Here is an 18,157-nt window from a genome sequence, read left to right on the forward strand (position 1 = left end):
TTCAATTTAGTCACTGTAATTTTTAAAAACTATGCCATTAGTCCCTCCCGTTATATTTTCAGTTAAATCACCGTTAATTTTAGTTTAAAAGACTAAAATACCCATTCTCTCTCCTTCCTCTTCCTCTTCCTCCTCCTTCGTATTACGTATATATCAACAAACTGCCATTTTCCTTCATTGTATCGTTTTAGTAAGCTTACACTTGGAAATGAAGATAGTAGCTGTGTAATTTAGACTACACAATTTCAAGAGCTGAGCTGATCTCTGCTTCAGCTCAGGACTACAACCACTCTGTATTACAAGCAGCAATTTCGCCGCCAAGCCTGCCTCCACAGCAACTGCAGCACATTCTTCTGGTGCAAGTTGACAAACTGCGCACAATATGGATAATGCAAGCCGAGTACACTTTTCAGATACTTTCATCAACAATCTCACCATGTTGGGTATCGTTTTGGGGCAATCCTTCAAAGCCAGAATCCCATCTGAAAGAGTTGAAAGAATCTCTAGAATGTAAAGAGCAAACTCCAAGCACTCATTGTTCAAACTGGGCAACAGCTCCATTAGATGAGGAATTGCCCCAATGCTTAAAACGGAGTTCCTTACAGATTCAAATGAATAAAGGGTTTTTAACAAACCAAGTCCAATCTTTATCCCATTTGGATGTCTCTTATCTTTCACTAACCTCAACAACCCAGCTAAAAGGCTCAAGCTTGACACATTTTCAGAGTCGAAATCCTTCCCTTCTATCAGCATTGCAATCAACTTCGTAGAATTAATCTTGGTCTCAATTGAACCCTCGTTTAGCATGTCCACCATTAAAGAAATCTTGGCAGGTTGTAATAAATTTGCTGTGGATGTGAGATCAAGATCCAAATTCACAAGAATCCCAATTACCTCAAACCCAACGGCGTGCATAGTAAAAGGACCCAACAAGGAAGAAACCAACGCAACTCCGCCGTTATCTAGAACTGCCTTCTTTGCTGTGGCATGTTCGGCGACAATCTGTCTAAGCTCTCTTAGAGCTTGAACTCTAGATTGACCCTTAACCTTCTTTAGAAGGAGATTGGGAAGGAGATCGGAAAAGAGAAGAAGAAGAAGAAGAAAAGAAGAAGAAGAAGAAGAAGAAGGAGATCGGAAAGGAGAAGAAGAAGAAGAGGAAGAGGAAGGAGAGAGGAAGGAGTGAGGATGGGTATTTTAGTCTTTTAAACTAAAATTAACGGTGATTTAACTGAAAATATAACGGGAGGGACTAATGGCATAGTTTTTAAAAATTACAGTGACTAAATTGAAGGTTTTTTAAAACAGAGGGACGAAAGGTTACATTTCACTAAACCAGAGGGACTAAATTACAGTTTACCCTTTTTTTTTTATCCTACAAGTTGGTTGTTGAAGTTGAGGATTGGAAGGCTTTTTTTTTATGTGATCACCAGCTAAGGTCAGTACCATGTCATTTTAAATTTTTTATTATCGATTTTTAAATCTAGTTTCCTTTTCGGAATATTGACTATAGTCACTTGGTTCTATTTTGAGTTATAACTTTTTTCGTATCTTTTGCACTTCAAGTGACGCTTAAAAGAGTTTTATGTTTTTCGATTTATGATTATTATTTAATGAGTGATTTTTATTTCTCTTTATAGCATTGTTATCCATTCAAGCTATAGTTGTGATGATCTTGGTATTTTCTTTTATCTTTTCTCGTTTATTTAAATATTTTTTTAAAGAAAATAGTGCTTATCTCAATAAATTTGAATGTTTTTTTGTTATTTATAATTCATCAGAGTTGAGTTTGTTAATGGCGGCCTTATTATTTATAGTTGTTAGAGTTGTTGTATACGAAATGTGACTAATTATTTTGAGCCTTTAATTTAATTTGATTGCAATGAAATTACCTTTTGACAAATAAAAAAAAAAGTATGTATATTATTTTTTATAACCTTTAACACAATATGGTAAATATATTTCAATCACAATTTTTTTTTTTTTATCAACAGACTATATTTCTCTTACAGTGACAATTTAGTATTCTTTTTATGACTATTTTTATCCTTCTTTCCTGTGTTCAGACTTTTTTTAGGTTGTACACGTATTACACATATTATTCCATCTTAGATACATTGTTTTAAAGTTGATTTTTTATTTATTAGGCTTTTTTTTTTATTGTTGTTGATAGATAAATGATGGGCAAGTTCTTGTTAAGTTTAGACTACCGTTGCTCTCTTTGACTGTGATTTGGACCTTTTTATTATTATTATTTTGGATATTTTATCCTCTGTTATTGTCTTGCTTTTCAATATGTTTTGTCTTGCAATTGTTAGTAATCAGAGGTTTCTTGTATTCAAAAAGGTTGAGATCCCTCATTTAGCTCTAGGTGTTTGATTGTGGGCCTATTTTGTTTTTCTTTATTAGGCTTGGACTTCATAGCTTTTATTATATTTACGGACCTGTAATCTAGACTTGGGCCCCCTATTAATGATATTATCTATTTTTTGACGAGTAAATAAATAAAACGAAGGACGCAAAAAGCCTCAAAAGCTCGAAAATACCCAAAACTCAAAGAAGCATAAGCAAAGAGGCCAACAAGAAGAAACCATCTTTCAAAGGGTTTTGGCCTTCCATAGACGGCCATAGAAAAACAGCAGCCGAGCAAAGGAGCGATCGCACAGCCCAAGAGCAACTATCATCAATGTGCTTCGCCATCGTGGGAATATAGATGCTTGGCCAAGGTTCATTTTCAAATTTTTATCCTAATTAACCAATAATTTTTCGTTTAAATTCAAATGGACTCCATTTTTCTGGAAAAATTAAAATAAGAATTTTAAAATTCTGAATGATAACTACTAATATATTTTTATTAGAAATTATTATTGTTATTATTATTATAAAATGTATAAAATAATTAAAAATGTTATTATATGCCAAAATGAATTAATTGAGACGCAAATTTTAAAATAGATTTATTTAGAAATTTTAAGCGCAAACATAAGTTTTTTATTGGAAAATTAAAAAAAATACACATTAAATAAATAAATGAATATATACTTATCCCAACAACTGCCCAAAAAAGGCAAAAAGAAATCCTAGCCAAATTTAAGAAAAATCCATTTTAATTCCTGTCCCTTCCAAAAATGGCACATGCAATAAAAGCTCACCAACCAATATCCAAAATTAGATTGCAAATATGGTAAATTAGTAAAAATCACAGCCATATCCAACTGAAATACATTCTGGGATATCGTAGAAATTTTTTAATATAATTTTTAAATGTCCAACTCATGGTAGATTCCATATAGAGCTCACTATAATTAATAGTCAATATCTAATAATGTATATCCAGAATTAATCATGCTATTGTTACACTTTCAGCATTATCTTGCTCAGTGAAATGTACATTTCTAATTCTGGTAACAAATAACTCTAATTTGCCTGCATAAGAATATATCTACATTGATTTGCAATTAACAATATTTAAATTAGCTTCATAGGAAAAGTGCTGCACAGAACCTGATAGACATATAGCAGAGTAGGTTGCAGGACTCGGCAAGCTGAAGAAAGCTTCTTCTTTTTGAGTGAAAGCTATTAAGCAATGAACAAACAATCAACTCCCGTAACCTATTAATCGCACAGCCTTCTTAGAACATCCATTGTTCTCTTAGAATTGATATAAACAATTATACCATCTAAAGGGACAGAAACAAGTGAGTGGACAAAATATATATAATAGATCAAAATAGCATTTTCTCCTGAAATTTCATTAGACACATTCCAAGTAGGAAATACAAATTAAATAGCAAATACAAATCAGATCAGCTTCTGTCTCCTTTCACTTGTGACTGGCATAGACCATACATGTTACTACTGCCTTCAGTTTCCAACATCTAAACAACATCTACCATCATGCCTGGACCATGATGCACGAATAGTGAGAATGAACTTGCCAATAACACCCATTAGATCCTATTCCAAAATCATATGTTAAGGAAGTATTCTGCCACTAAAGTTGTACATCTTGGCCTGTGCTAGAAACCAAGTTTGTTGGACAGAAAACTAATAACCATTGCTTAGAACAAAATTTGAGAAATATTTTAGTTCCATTCCGTACCGTGGATCTCAAGAAAACAAATAATATCAATGGATATGTTATGACAGTGCATTGGATCTAGATAACTGGGTGCCTATCATATGGGCTTCACAGTGAAGATTGAAGAGTAAACAATAAAAAATAAAAGGTGGTCCTCATCCTACTTATTCTCTTGGACTTCTAAGAACATATTTGAGATAAAAATGCAAGTCATAATTACTTCCCTGCTGCTATGAGGCATCACCTCTCACACCCTGGCCTTCAGGATCAGCATTCAAACCTAAGCAAATGATAAAAGAATCACAAAGAACTTGATAAAACTACTCTTCTAATTTAAGAAGATAAAAGCAACCACAACAAAAACCTAGTTAAGCTATTAAGAGCAGTACTGTAAATTTTAGGGTCCATACCCTAGCTTTGCAGCTTTTATTCTTTATAATTTAACTTGAATGAAATTTTTTCATCATAATACGGAAAATGGAATATATAATATGTAATATAATCATAAGCAAAAAAAAAAAAAACACACACACACATTATACAACGTGAGTCTTACAAAATGGTTAATAATTGATACCATTTTAGTCACATGAAATAAAATCATAAACTTACTTAAAATGTAGGATATAATTATTTGCAACTACTTTACACTCAGCAATTGTGCAGACTCTTATATCTTTGTGCTGATTTTGTGGGAGATATTTGTGTATTTGGCCATGTTGAATGCTATAGTCAAAATTTTCTGAAGTCAACACATATCACTAAAGGGTTTTTATACAAATGGTAAATTATTTTCAAATATGAGTGATGTGCAAGTGCAAGTGGATTTGATTTCTCTTTCTCACAACAAATGCTCAGCAAGTCTACCTGCAAATTATGACTGATGTGCAAACATTATAGCATTTCACTTACAAGGACAGCATCACATAAGTTACATGAATAAAGATGCAAGAAATTTATAAGCACAAGCATGTGAGCAACGCTCACAAAAAGAAACAGAAAAGACAAAAACATAATTCTCTATTGTCTATATTTGTGTATCATTTATTCCCAAGAAATATCAAGCAAACCAAAAGCTAAACTTTAAATCCGATATTGATTCTATATGAGACATATGAAATACAACTCTATATTCATAAAATTAGGTACCACTGGGATCAAATTGTTTACTATCACTTGCTGCTTTCGCAATACTACAGAAACGTTCGCATGTAACGCACAGGTTGCAGCTTTTTGCACACCAAATGGATACAAATGTTCCAAAATTGGTCAGTAATCATAAATAATTTCGCCCCGTATTGTTACGGTATTAAATTTCAGATATTTTCACAGGGAAAAACTCTTCCACAACTAGTTTCCAATTTTACAACAGTTGCCAGAATAGCAACCATATATTCTATAATGCTAACGAAAAATTCATTTTATCATCTCTCCCAACCTCCATATCCCACCGCCAAACCTGTGGCCCGACCTCTCATCCAACCGCACAAGGAATTCAACTTTTGCTCTCCTGAAATTTCTATGAATCAAAGGATCACAAAATAATTCATCACTGAATCAATACTCATTTTGCAAACGCCCAAAAATCTAAGACAATCAAAGTGATATGTCTAGGAGAATCACCACCAACAGCAAGGAAGTTAAAAAGGTATTCCATCTCCTTACTAGATCAAACAATTGAATTTCAACAGACCACAAAACCATGTGATTTTTATGGAAGTATTAAAGGATTACCCTAGAAAATATGTTTCCCACACTTGATACCTCCTTTTCCTTTTTTCTTGTTGAGGCTAGCCTGTTGCTAATCTGAGAGATACATCTAAGCAATAATCACATGGAATTAAGAGCCAAAACAAACATGCTATGTTGTATCATCATCGCCCTAGAAAAATTAGATTACTGAAACTATGAGGAAAAATCATTTGATTGCTTCTTTTTTTTTTTAATTGGTTTTTCCCTTAACCAACTTTAAATTTCTATTTTATTTCTACCTATTTTTTGGTCAGAGAAATGGGGTGTGTTTGGAGCCTATGGTCTGTAGATCTAAACAAACCCTAAGCAAAGCTCTTAGGTTAAACCACCAACCACGCTTCTGATATGAACAGATTTAACTCATTAAAATGCACTAATGGTTGTAGTGCTATAGGATCAGTAACAATTTGGCAGCCTGTTAGATAGACACTTCTTAAAATAATCCAGATTAAGTCTCTCTACGCATTTTAGCCTATGCATGCCTTTTTTTTCTATTGTTCAGCACCATCACCACTCAAATGATCCTTTAAAACCTTTTCATGAGTGATGCGTTAAAATTATCAGGCAAACATGATATGCTTTTGTTCAAGCGGGAAATTGTATCAAATACATCACAAAGTAACCAGACTTGCAAAGCACAATAAGTGAGATGCTGCAGAACATATGAATTTTCAAATGTCAAGTTAGTCCTAGGCAGGTTATCTACCTATACTGATCAGATATACTGATCCAAACTATGTGCTCTAAAAAAAGCAGATAAACTGATCAGTCATTATTTTTTCAACTGCGATGCTTGACTCCCTTCCTCTCCCCTCTCCATCTTCTTTTGTCTCTTCTTTCTTTTTTCTTTTTTCTTTTTTAAGCTTATTGAGCAGTTTCTTCACATTCATTCTCAGATACTACTTTCAAACATGGCTGAGGAAGACAACAACCCAGCACATTCATGTGATGCTATTAGTAGGCTACCAGATGAATTACTTCATACCATACTGGACAAACTACCACTAAATGATGCAGTGAGTACCGGATTCTTGTCACATAGATGGAGACATTTATGGAAGTATGTTTCCACTGCAGACTTTGGTCCATCATGGGTTCAGTTGACAGGAAAAGAGATTGTTTCATCTCTTAATCAGTTCATATGCCTTCATAAAGGTCTCAAAATTCAAAGCTTCTCTGTAAGATTCACATATCAGCCAGAAATGTCAAAAGCTGTTGATTCATGGGTCCTATTCGCAATTAATAAGCATGTTGAAAACCTAGATCTTGACTTTGATGAGGATGATGCCAATATTGCAAAGAATACTGCAGTTGATCCTTGCTATAAGTTACATACATGTGTTTTCAACAGCAAATCATTGACCATGTTGCTACTGTGTTTCTGTGATCTGGAGCTGCCAGTGTCCTTTCAGCTTCAGGCTCTCAAAGTATTGCATTTGCATCGAATTGAATTACATCATGATATAATCCAAAAGGTCACTTCAAATGCTCCAGTCCTCCAGCAACTATTCTTGAGTGATTGCAACAGGACCACGGATCTGCATGTTCATGTTGCACCAAATCAACATGTTTGTAATTTGGTGATAATTGAAAACTTTTTTCCTGTTGACCACTCAACTACAATGTTTATCAAGGCTCCTACTGCCTTAAATGTTGGATTTATGGGCTCAATGCCAAGGTCAAACTACAGGATAGATGAAGTATCGGAATATACTGAGGTTTATTTCAGTCTTCATGGGATGTTTGATGCTTGTGGAAAGCATGGAATAAACATCCTGTTTAATGATTCCAATGTTCAAAAATATGAAAACATACTCCAAGAGCTTCTTGCAAGTTTCCAAAAGGCTGACACCATTAACTTGTGCGATTGGTGTATCCAGGTATTCCATTCACATGGATGTAGATTACTTCCAACTTTTACTCTTCATGACCTTGAAATTCATAAAATGCATAGAATATTTTCTAATGGATTTACTTTGGGTGGCTTTAATATGGGCAACTCTATATTGAACTAGAGACTCAATTACTCAAATGATCTGAAAAGAACCCTAGACCAAGTCAATCAGTTTCACTTCCAACATCTTATAACATGCAAATATTTTATGCAGCTTCTTTCTCTGCGAGAGCTAAGAAATCTAAAGAGATTAAGATTCAATTGCACCACTTTGGAAATAAGTAGTAGTTTCTGGAAATGGGAGCTACCAGGAATCATTTACATGCTAAAAGCATGTCATCAAGTTGAGGAGCTGACATTAGTATTGGCTCCCAGAAATGAAGAGATAAAGGTACGAAATATGAATCGTATTCCATCTGCTATTCATCATTTTCTTTGCTTCACTCCTCAGTCTTTTTACCTGTCATTATATAGTGCTTTATCAATGCCTAACAGTTTTTGCTCAAAAAATTGCCAGATTCCCGAAGATTATTTGTTCCAACATGATTTCCAGGAACGCAGATTCCTGCATACCCAGGATTTGAGACTTGAACTAGAAAACCTGAGTACAGTACGGTTCAAAGTAACTCATGGAGATTATCAGACATGGAAGGATGAATATTTTGATCTGAACAAATTCTTCAATGGGGCTATCTTGGCAATAGAGTTCATGCAACTTTTAAGGGGACATGCAGTGAATCTAGGTAGTCTTATATTTAGCACAAACAAGCAAGAGATTGAAATTTTGTTCAAAGAAGAAGAAGTAGAAGAGGAAGAAAAAGACGCAGCAGCACCACCACCACCACCAACAACAACAACAAGGAAGCCACCAATTCAAATTCACCTGGACTAATAAGAAGAAGAAGCTAAGAAGAATAAATGAAAGAGTGACATTGCTGTTCTAGTTGCAGTTGCTTTCATTGGGACAAGTTTTTTGGTCTAACATACTTTGTTCTAGTTGCTCTGGTTGTTTTAGTTTTTGTTGTTGTTGTTTAAACATCAGGATATTATGAGAATGTCACATGATGTTTAAATTTCTATTTAGCATTGTGTGCGCTCCTATGGACATGGTTTTTCCTGGCATGCTTCTATAAAAAATAATTTGGAGCTTATTAGTTATGCTATTCTGTTATATATCCAACTGGTTCAAGTTTTCTCTCCTAACGCACTTTGATATAAAACGCACCAAGGAAAACCCCATAACCACAAACCTCCCCTTTTCTCAGCTGTACTGTTTCCATTGAAATGCCCAGAAAAATTTCAACTGATTAGGATTTGAACCAAGTACATGTTTAATTGAGAGAATATGTTTGAATTCAAGCTGTCTCAGATTCTAATATGGCATTATACAGCAATAAATTCTCAACCTCGAACACACGAAACAACCACAAATAGAGGAATTCGATTCTTGATCCATTGAACTCTCAAATGGAAATAATGCACAAGATAATTACTACAAATTGGAAACAAAAATTTCAATGATAATTTACAACTAACAGTACAAGACTCACCTGGAGCGAAAATAATCTCTTGGCGCGCACAAGAAGAAAGATGTTACCTTTGGGTGTAAGTTAAGAAATCCCTGAACGAATCAATTTTGCTGTGGTCAAGTGGAGATGAAGGAATTTATCGTTTGCTTTTGGGCGCTATAAATTATGAAGACAACGGCGACGTTTTAGTTACGGGCACAAATTTAGAAGTTCTCGTTTAGTTGCTCCATCCAGTTGCCGCAAGGTGATGCACTATTCTTGAATGTTTAACTGAAGCAGTGATATTTTAATTATACAATTATTAAGTTTATTGATAAAAAATAAATTTATTATGATTAAGAGATATACATCTTTTAAATTTTTTTGCAGTAATAAAGTTGCAATAAATATAAAAAAAAATCTAAATTTTTTTATAAAATTTAAATTAAAATTCTCAATTAAAATATCCATAAAATAATAATATAAATAAATTTTATTATTAATTAAATCACCATAATTTATATTATATTTTTAATTTTTTAACATTATATTATCTATAAAGATCGAATTTATTTATTAAAAATATATATAATATAATTATTTTTATAATTATATAACAATAAATTTTAATTAAAAAAATATTTTATTTATTAAGCATTTATATAATTAATAAATATTTTTAAATTTTATTCTCCTTCGCTCTCCATGCATTGAAAATTAGATTAAAACATTATTTAGAAATTTGAATAAAATATTTAGAATAAATAAAAAATTAAACTAAAATTTTAAATTAATTTAATTTAATTAATTTTTTAATTTAAATTAATTTAATTTAATTAATTTTTTAATTTAATTTAAATTTAAAATATTCAGAATAAATAAAAAATTAAACTAAAATTTTAAATTAATTTAATTTAATTAATTTTTTAATTTAAATTAATTTAATTTAATTAATTTTTTAATTTAAATTAATTTAATTTAATTAATTTTTTAATTTAATTTAAATTTAAAATATTCAGAATAAATAAAAAAATTAAACTAAAATTTTAATTTAATTTAATTTTTTTAATTTTTTTAATTTTTTTTAACGTATAAATCAATAATTACCTCCTTGTCCTTGCAGTTGGGCTATAAATTAAGTGGAATTATGGAGTGCTGAGAAGCCTACCATACATTATAAAACAGAATACAACTTTTGCAAAAGAATTCCGAGTGTTCTTCTCAAGACATGAACCCCCATTCACTCTCTTCCTTCTCCTTTTTCTCTTACTTGTAAGTATATAATTTCATAAACTTCTTCAATTCTTTTTCCATATACAGCTATTCATGGTATAGAGATTAATAGGATAGTTATTAATCCTCCGTTTTGAAATAAAATTTCGTAAAACTTTAATTTTTTTTATTATAATTATTTTATTTAATATAAAATATGTTTTTAAATTTAAAAAATATTCATTATACATAAAAAAAAATATTTATAATTTTATAAAAATTTATTTAAAATATAATGAAGAGTGAATATTTTCACCTTGTGCAAGAAAAATGCCGGAGGAATACTGGAAGAGTGTAATGAAAGAACAGACCATGTTAGACGGCATTAGAAACATGTTTGTTAAAGATTCGGCCGCCGATAATAATTTTGTATCAGATTACAAATCAAGATATCATTTTGTTAAGGATTTTGACATCAAATGTATTCCTATAATAAATGAAAGCAGTCATCGCGAGAATTTAAGAGTCGACGATCATGAGAAGAAACAAAAAAAAATTTCTGCTGAACGTAACAAGCCTGAAACGGCTTGAAACGGAGGTTCCCACTTGCCACTTAGAAACTTCCATAAGACTAAGGATCTCATAATAATTTATTATCTGTGTTTGTATTAGTTAGTGTTTTAATCATTTGCTTTGTGTGATTATACAAAGTTTTTCCAATTTTCAGTTATGTCCTCTATTGTACCTACATCATAATATGATTTTCATTTTACAAGAAGAACAAAAAACAACTAATTAATTAATTGGTAATTAACAATGGGCATGAGATTCTTAGGCTTAAACACTCACTTTTATGATATTACAATCACCCTTAATTTTCTTATTAATTTTTTTGCCAATTATTTGTTTTTATTAACAATGGGAATAATGTAAATGCTGCATATATAAATCTTGAAAATTAGTGATGTATGTTCCTTCAACAAAGAGCATGGGCTTAAATTTGGTCTTTAGGCCTAAAGAAAGAGGAAGAAAAAAAAAAAAAAAAAAAAAGAGGCCCAAGTTCTTTTGGATGGTAAAATGAAATTTCTCAGATAAACCCATCACCAATATGATTGGTTCAGAAATAGCGCCTTAGATTACAGCCACTATCCAACGTGGCAATTGCAGCATCATCAACCTTCAACAGAAACCAGGCCTAAGACCCGTCTTCTCTCTATCTTTCTGTTTTGCTCTTCTCTCCTTGATCATCAATGGCGGTCACACTACCATCACCCTCAGCTGCTTATCTTCGAGGAATCCAACGCCACTTCTTCTCTTCCAATCCACTCTTCTCACCCCCATTTCCAGCTAAACAGGTCCTCACAGTCGTAGCTATGGCCTCCCAAAAGAAGGTACTTAATATTTACTCCTCGTTTCAGCAGCCCTTTTCACTTGTTCCTCTTCAATTTAATTTATTTCGATTTCTCTGTAAATGAAAATGATGATGCAGGTGAATAAGTACGATGATGGTTGGCAGAAAAAATGGTACGGTGCGGGAATATTCTACGAAAGCAGTGAAGAAATGGAATTCGATGTGTTCAAGAAGCTGGAGAAGCGCAAAGTGCTTAGCAACGTAGAAAAAGCAGGACTACTCTCAAAGGCGGAGGATCTGGGATTCACACTCTCATCAATAGAGAAGTTGGGTGTGTTCTCGAAAGCTGAGGAATTGGGGCTATTGAGTCTGTTGGAGAAGACAGTCAGTGTATCCCCGTCCACGCTGGCTTCGGCTGCGCTTCCGATACTGGTACTGGCTCTGGCAGCGGTAGTCGTGATACCCGATGATTCTGCGGGGCTGGTGGCTGTGCAAGCTGTGTTGGCCGGAGGGCTTGTGGTAGGCGCTGCTGGGTTGTTTGTTGGGTCTGTTGTGCTTGGTGGGCTGCAAGAAGCTGACTGAGCCTGAGTTTTGTTTTCCTTGCTTTTTGGGCATTTTCATTTTTTAAAAAAATTTAAATCGTGTGGAGTGTGTATGATTATATTAATAGATGTAAATTGCAGGTTAGGGATAACTTTTTTCTTTTAATGAATAAATAATGGTAAGGCATTGATCAAAATTTCCCTTTTAACAACAAACACATATAATCAGATAAATGATATGTCAATGCAAGAAATTTTATAATAAAAAAAGAATATGCATGATTAGGGCTGAGCAATTTTCGGTCTAAACCGAAAAACCGAACCGAACCGATTAAATTCGGTTTATCGATTCGGTTAGTCGGAAAGATCGGTTTGGTTCGGTTAGTAAATTTAAAATTATTCGATTTTCGATTCGGTTTGGTTTAAACATATTAAATAACCGATCAAACCGAAAAATCGAACCCAACCCAACCCAGGGGGTTGGGGTGCTGGCCTATCGTACCCAACCCAACCCAACCCAACCCAGCAGGCCAGCACCCCAACCCCCTCCATACCTTTCGCCGAACCCCTCCATCCCATTTTCCACATTCTCCAATCTCCCGATTCCCCCACCCCTATTCTCCCGAATCTCGATTCCTCCCCTGAGCTCTCCACACTCTCATAGTCGAATCCGAATCCTTAACAAATCAATCATCAAATCTCATTAATCTCTTTCTCTTTCACGTTGATCTGCACAGAGGCTGAGGACTGGCAAAACACTCTTCGTTTCCTCTTTGACTCCTCTTCGGCTTCCTCTGTTTTACAGCTAAAAGCTGAACTTGCTTATTAACCTCTGAAATTTGCAATCTTTACTCTTTCTGCGAGACGACTGTGAAACAGAGGAAGGTGTAGAATCTAAAGAGGAAGAGGAAGAAGAAGATGGTGACGACGACGACGGTGACGAAGATGACGACGACGAAGACGATGAAGACGATGATGAGGGGGGCGAGGACGACGAAGACGACGAGGTTCAGGTCTTACAATCCTCCAGAGGGCCACCGGTTCAGTCGGCGGATGACGACGAGGACGACGACAACGAGGATGACGATGAAGATGACGATGATGAAGGCGGAGACGATGATGACGACGACGACGACGACGAGGAGGAAAACGATGACGAGGATGAAGACGGTGAAGAAGAGGTAATATATATCCAAATTTATACAATTTTCCGCATATACTTCATTTCTCTCATCTGGGTTGCGAGTTTCTCTCATCTGGGTTTTGATTCATATCTTTGTTACGATTTCTGGGTGGCCGTGGTTTTTAATAGAATATTTATTAAATTATTTTATTGAAATTAGAAATAAAAAATTAAAAAAAAAATACAGATTTCGGTTTGAACCGAACTGAACCGAACTGATTTTTATCGGTTCGATTCGATTCGGTTATACCTTCATAATCGGTTTTTTTGGTTTTATAAATTTTAACAAATCGGTTTTCGATTTTATCGGAACCGAACCGACCGATTGCACGGTCCTATAGCATGATATACCTTAAACATGGAAAATGGAAATTTAATAAAATAATGGAGATGCGGGGTATCGATCCCCGTACCTCTCGCATGCTAAGCGAGCGCTCTACCATCTGAGCTACATCCCCCATTTGCAAACGTTTTAAAATAGAATATATATATTCTCTTCCCGTGTTGTTCATTTTTGGATTTATTATCTGCTTTTGGAGTGGATGCCATTTAAATTTAATTTAAGAGATCATTTAAATTATTTTTATTATTATTTTTTGAGTTATTTCAGGAAAATAGTGATTTTGATTTAGATTGTAACAACAAGTAGTTTATGTCACTCATTCGTGAGCCATTTATAAAAGAAAATATATGTTAGTGAGTTAATCCAATGTTGTTTACAATTGAGGTTTTCAATGATTAGGGTACACAAAATTTTATAAAATTGTAGATTAAATGAATTATATCGTTTAGTTTAATATAATTTAAAATGTAAATTTAATTAAACTCTATATAATTTATATTTAATTTAATTTTAAATTGAAATTCATTACTCGCATTTTCCAAACTATCTTTTAAATGTAAAACTAAAAATTTATAATCTTTCCCCCAAAAATTGTAATTTCTCCTCTATAAAACAAACTTGGTATCTAATAATTAAATTTATAACAATTAATAAATATATAAACCTTAAGCAAAGTATTGATAAATATGAAATAAATTCACATGTCTCCTAATATAAGATATTAATATGAAGAGCAGGATGTGGTAAGATTATAATAGTTGTCTGCAAATGAGTTGTAACAATTCAGATCAGATACTGTTCATAAGAGCATTAAAAGTCGTATTACATATGCAAATTCCATGCATATGTTGATTGGTGACTAGCTAGTTCTAAGAATATTTTATTTATTTATATGATTAGAAATCATAAGAAAATCTTATCCAGGAATCATACAGGCCAGAATTTTAATACCAACTTCATACTCTCTCTGTCTCTCTCCCAAGTAGACATCTACTGATTTAAATTTGCAGGCTTTTTTCATTTGTATTTGTAGCGGCAAGCCCAGAATAAATAGTGCAAGAAGTTCAATCCACTCAATGTGCACATCAACCAGTAAAACCTCTCAAGGTGATAATGATTCAAGTTGTTTCCGAACAGCCATGGCGTGTGTCTGCATGCACCAGTCACAGCATTCACTATCGACACAAGCACTGAACTCAGGTAATATCCCATGGCCAGTGAGGCCCAGGACAGAGACGTAGCTAATGATCTCATGCTTAAAGGCGCTTCTGTGAAGAAGAACTCCATCATTCCAGCTAAGGTGAAAAGATCAGCTGATCCAAGGAACAAGTACTGCCAGGCGATCCAAAGAAATGTGGTGGGTAGAGGTTCTGCTGAATCTGTTAGTTCATAGTTGGCAACCACTCTCTTTCTCTTGATTTCTACTAGAGCTGCCACTGCCATTGCTACAATGGAGAGGAATAGTCCTGTCCCCATTCTTTGCAAATGAGTGATACCCATTTCAGATTTTGTAATTTTCCTCGCAAATGGAGCGATTATATGGTTATAAATTGGTGCCAGGATCATGATGAAGATGACAGGGAAGACAGGGAGAGAAGCTGGTGGGACTTTCAAGGAACCAAGCTTGGTGTTCATGGTTGACGCTTGTTGGACAGAGAAGGTTGAGAGTTGAGCGAGGCAGCAGTTTAACATTATGGTAGACATGAAGATGGGTAATATCCTTAGCACTATCTTAACTTCTTCTACTTCCTTTGCTGTGCATTGAAGCTTTGGGTTTACATTCTTGTTCATCACTGCTCTATCGAGAAACATCAAATTTTCCTGACTTGGTGCCCCCCTTTTAGCATGATTATCCTCTCCCTCGCTGGTCTCAGTGGTGTATGATGAGCTTGTGTCCATGCCCGTCACAGCATTGCTAGGACTCCCAGGTTTGCAGACGTTATAAATTGCTGCGACGATAACCTTTAAAATGGTTGTGATGGGGCTTCCCTTGGGAACTTTGCACCTATAAGTTGGGGATCCAAGGAGAAAAATTGGGATGGAGAGAAGTATAGTTGCAGTGGAGATCCCAAAACCCCATTGCCATCCTTTGTTGTCTTCAATCCATACAACAAAAGTCACTGCTATGAGAGCCCCACAGGAGAGACAGAAGACATAGTAATTAAAAAATGCAGATCGCTGCTTTCTTCCTTGTGGGGTAGTTTCATCAAACTGCTCAGCACCATGTGGGGGAAGCGAACCTTTTATTCCTCCAACACCCAGTGCCACTAAATAGAGGCCTGCAAATAACATCATCTTTTTCAGTCCATCAACCTCTTCACATGAGATGACTGTGTCTCCTGGAACACATGGTGGTGGTTTCAGCGAAGGGAAGCGAGCTTGGAGTGTGAGTACTAACAAGCCCTGTTTCATTGGTAAGAATTGGTCAAGGCATGTAGAAGTTACGATCTTAAATTGCAATAAAAAAACTTCCAATTAATGCTTGATGGACTCAGCCAGGAGTGGCCTGTGTTCAACTTGAAAACAGGCAATAAAGGATTTGGCTGAATTAAACGTTGTCTTGTGTTTGATCAATTTGTCAGTAGTATGACTGAAGGCTATTTTAATTTGAAAGGGGACCATACGCAACTGATAGAGAGAATACATATCTCACTGTCAATCTTCATTTGAGCCAGTGGGATCTGACCAGATTCCTGAAATTTGATTGGACAATCTTGCATAATTTATTAAATTATAAGTCCCTTATTGGCTGGCTTTGTTTGCCCTTATTTTTCGGAAACTGTAGTTTAAGCATTGATACTGATGGTGGGGCTACCTTAAATGCAGTTATTGAACATTAAGATTGGCACATTAAACATATCTATTGCTTATCTTTCTCGAAGGAGCCTATAGATATTCCTGTGGTCATTCCCATTGGCCTATGTTTTATGTCTTTACTTAATAGTATCCTCAAAATGGCTGTAACAAAACCATCTTGTAGTGCTAATAACCAGCCATGGCGACTACTGTGAAATCAGATGACCCTTCCTGGTTTGATTTCTTGAGAAAATAATAGGGGATACAAATTGCTTGTTTAAATGACAGAAAGAAGAATTCATTACAAATGAAAATCTATGTTATAAGATATAAAAGGCAAAAACATAAGTGTAAAGTAGCTTTGCGATCTTACCATGAATTCTATTAGAGCACTTATCAAATAGATTCGATAGGTGGTGAAAAATGCATCTGCCAGAAACCCACCAAGTAGAGCAAGGAGGAAGGCTGTTCCCATAAAATTGGTAACAATGTTGGCGGAGCTGGACGGAGAAAAATGCATGAACTTGGACAAGTACAGCACAAGGTTGCTTGCATTCGCCAGGTATGCCAGATTCTCTAGGACCTCCACGACTACAATTTTTCATGTAATAAAAGCACATGATCAATACTTAACATCTAGACAGTTCTTATACTATATATATATATATACATATATCAAGAGGTCAGCTATTTGTAATTTAGCTTGATCTTCTCAAGAACCAATTCACAAGGGGAAGAAAGTATGGAAGTTATGATTAGCTATACTTACCAAGCACGAAAGAGGCAGCAAGCATGCCGCCATGGCGACCTCTCAGGGCAGGTCCATTCTTCCAGTCTACATACCCTTCCCATGTACTCAATCTGTTTGCTTCATCCTGCAATGATAACCCAAATGAGTTCAAAACACCAGCAAACTTTGTAAGAACACCAACACAAGAAGGAAGAAAAACGAGAATACATGTATGGAAGTTTTACCATCTCTGCTTTCAAAATTTTATGCAAGTGAGCAAAGTATTATATTGGACCTCTGGCTTTGGAACTTTATCGAATAATTTTTTTGTACAAGGGAATGACATGGTGTCCTATATATAGGCTGAGAAAATGGTGGTCCAACCCATGGAGAAAGGTCTAGACTTGATGAAAATGACTATTCATTCTCTCTCCTATTTTCTGCCCACAAGAGAAGCCAAAAGGGAGGGACGTTGTGCTCTTATCTGGATCACAAAGGTCCTATGTCACATTACTATAACGAAATAGGGCATCCAGAAAAATAAATAAATAAAAAAAAAATCCCTTCCTTGATATGAATCTATATCTTCATACTTGTTCTGCTAGTTGTTCAACATTCTTTTCAGGTTAGGCTGAATTAGTTGAAGTTGCATGATTAACCACAGTGGTGGAAATTATTACCAGTTAATCTATATTATTAGTTTTTGAAGCTGATCAGTTCCTGTTGTAGGAAGGAGATTTTGCATACGTGGGCAACTGGGCATGCTTT

General features: G+C 34.5%; 5 protein-coding genes and 1 non-coding gene across 6 annotated transcripts; 3 read left to right on the plus strand and 3 right to left on the minus strand.

Annotated features, from left to right (window-relative positions):
• Positions 1–151: 151 nt before the first annotated feature.
• Positions 152–2,697, minus strand: LOC110617920 (U-box domain-containing protein 30-like). The gene is made up of 2 exons (XM_021760919.2): positions 2,589–2,697; positions 152–1,082 (listed from the first exon to the last, which is right to left on the minus strand). The coding sequence occupies exons 1-2, from the start codon at positions 2,695–2,697 to the stop codon at positions 175–177; spliced, it is 1,017 nt and encodes a 338-aa protein (XP_021616611.1). The 3' UTR covers positions 152–174.
• Positions 2,698–6,741: 4,044 nt separating this feature from the next.
• Positions 6,742–8,616, plus strand: LOC110618310 (F-box protein At5g03100). Its single transcript, XM_043957787.1, has 3 exons — positions 6,742–7,710; positions 7,939–8,115; positions 8,242–8,616. Exons 1-3 carry the CDS (start codon positions 6,742–6,744, stop codon positions 8,614–8,616), a joined length of 1,521 nt encoding a protein of 506 aa, XP_043813722.1.
• A 2,978-nt stretch (positions 8,617–11,594) lies between these two features.
• On the plus strand, positions 11,595–12,534 carry LOC110616591. Its single transcript, XM_021759016.2, has 2 exons — positions 11,595–11,835; positions 11,934–12,534. The coding sequence occupies exons 1-2, from the start codon at positions 11,695–11,697 to the stop codon at positions 12,375–12,377; spliced, it is 585 nt and encodes a 194-aa protein (XP_021614708.1). The 5' UTR covers positions 11,595–11,694; the 3' UTR covers positions 12,378–12,534.
• A 36-nt stretch (positions 12,535–12,570) lies between these two features.
• LOC110617921 (nucleolin-like) lies at positions 12,571–14,169 on the plus strand. The gene is made up of 3 exons (XM_043957788.1): positions 12,571–12,577; positions 13,202–13,518; positions 14,131–14,169. Exons 1-3 carry the CDS (start codon positions 12,571–12,573, stop codon positions 14,167–14,169), a joined length of 363 nt encoding a protein of 120 aa, XP_043813723.1.
• On the minus strand, positions 13,906–13,978 carry TRNAA-AGC. Its single transcript has one exon. It is a non-coding gene; the product is annotated as a tRNA-Ala (tRNA).
• Positions 14,170–14,858: 689 nt separating the features above from the next.
• On the minus strand, positions 14,859–17,791 carry LOC110616590 (protein NRT1/ PTR FAMILY 4.6). The gene is made up of 4 exons (XM_021759015.2): positions 17,635–17,791; positions 17,429–17,534; positions 17,033–17,250; positions 14,859–16,266 (listed from the first exon to the last, which is right to left on the minus strand). Exons 1-4 carry the CDS (start codon positions 17,635–17,637, stop codon positions 14,881–14,883), a joined length of 1,713 nt encoding a protein of 570 aa, XP_021614707.1. The 5' UTR covers positions 17,638–17,791; the 3' UTR covers positions 14,859–14,880.
• Between the last annotated feature and the right edge of the window lie 366 nt (positions 17,792–18,157).

The sequence above is a fragment of the Manihot esculenta genome, chromosome 6 (assembly GCF_001659605.2).
Source record: "Manihot esculenta cultivar AM560-2 chromosome 6, M.esculenta_v8, whole genome shotgun sequence".
Classification (NCBI taxonomy): Eukaryota; Viridiplantae; Streptophyta; class Magnoliopsida; order Malpighiales; family Euphorbiaceae; genus Manihot; species Manihot esculenta.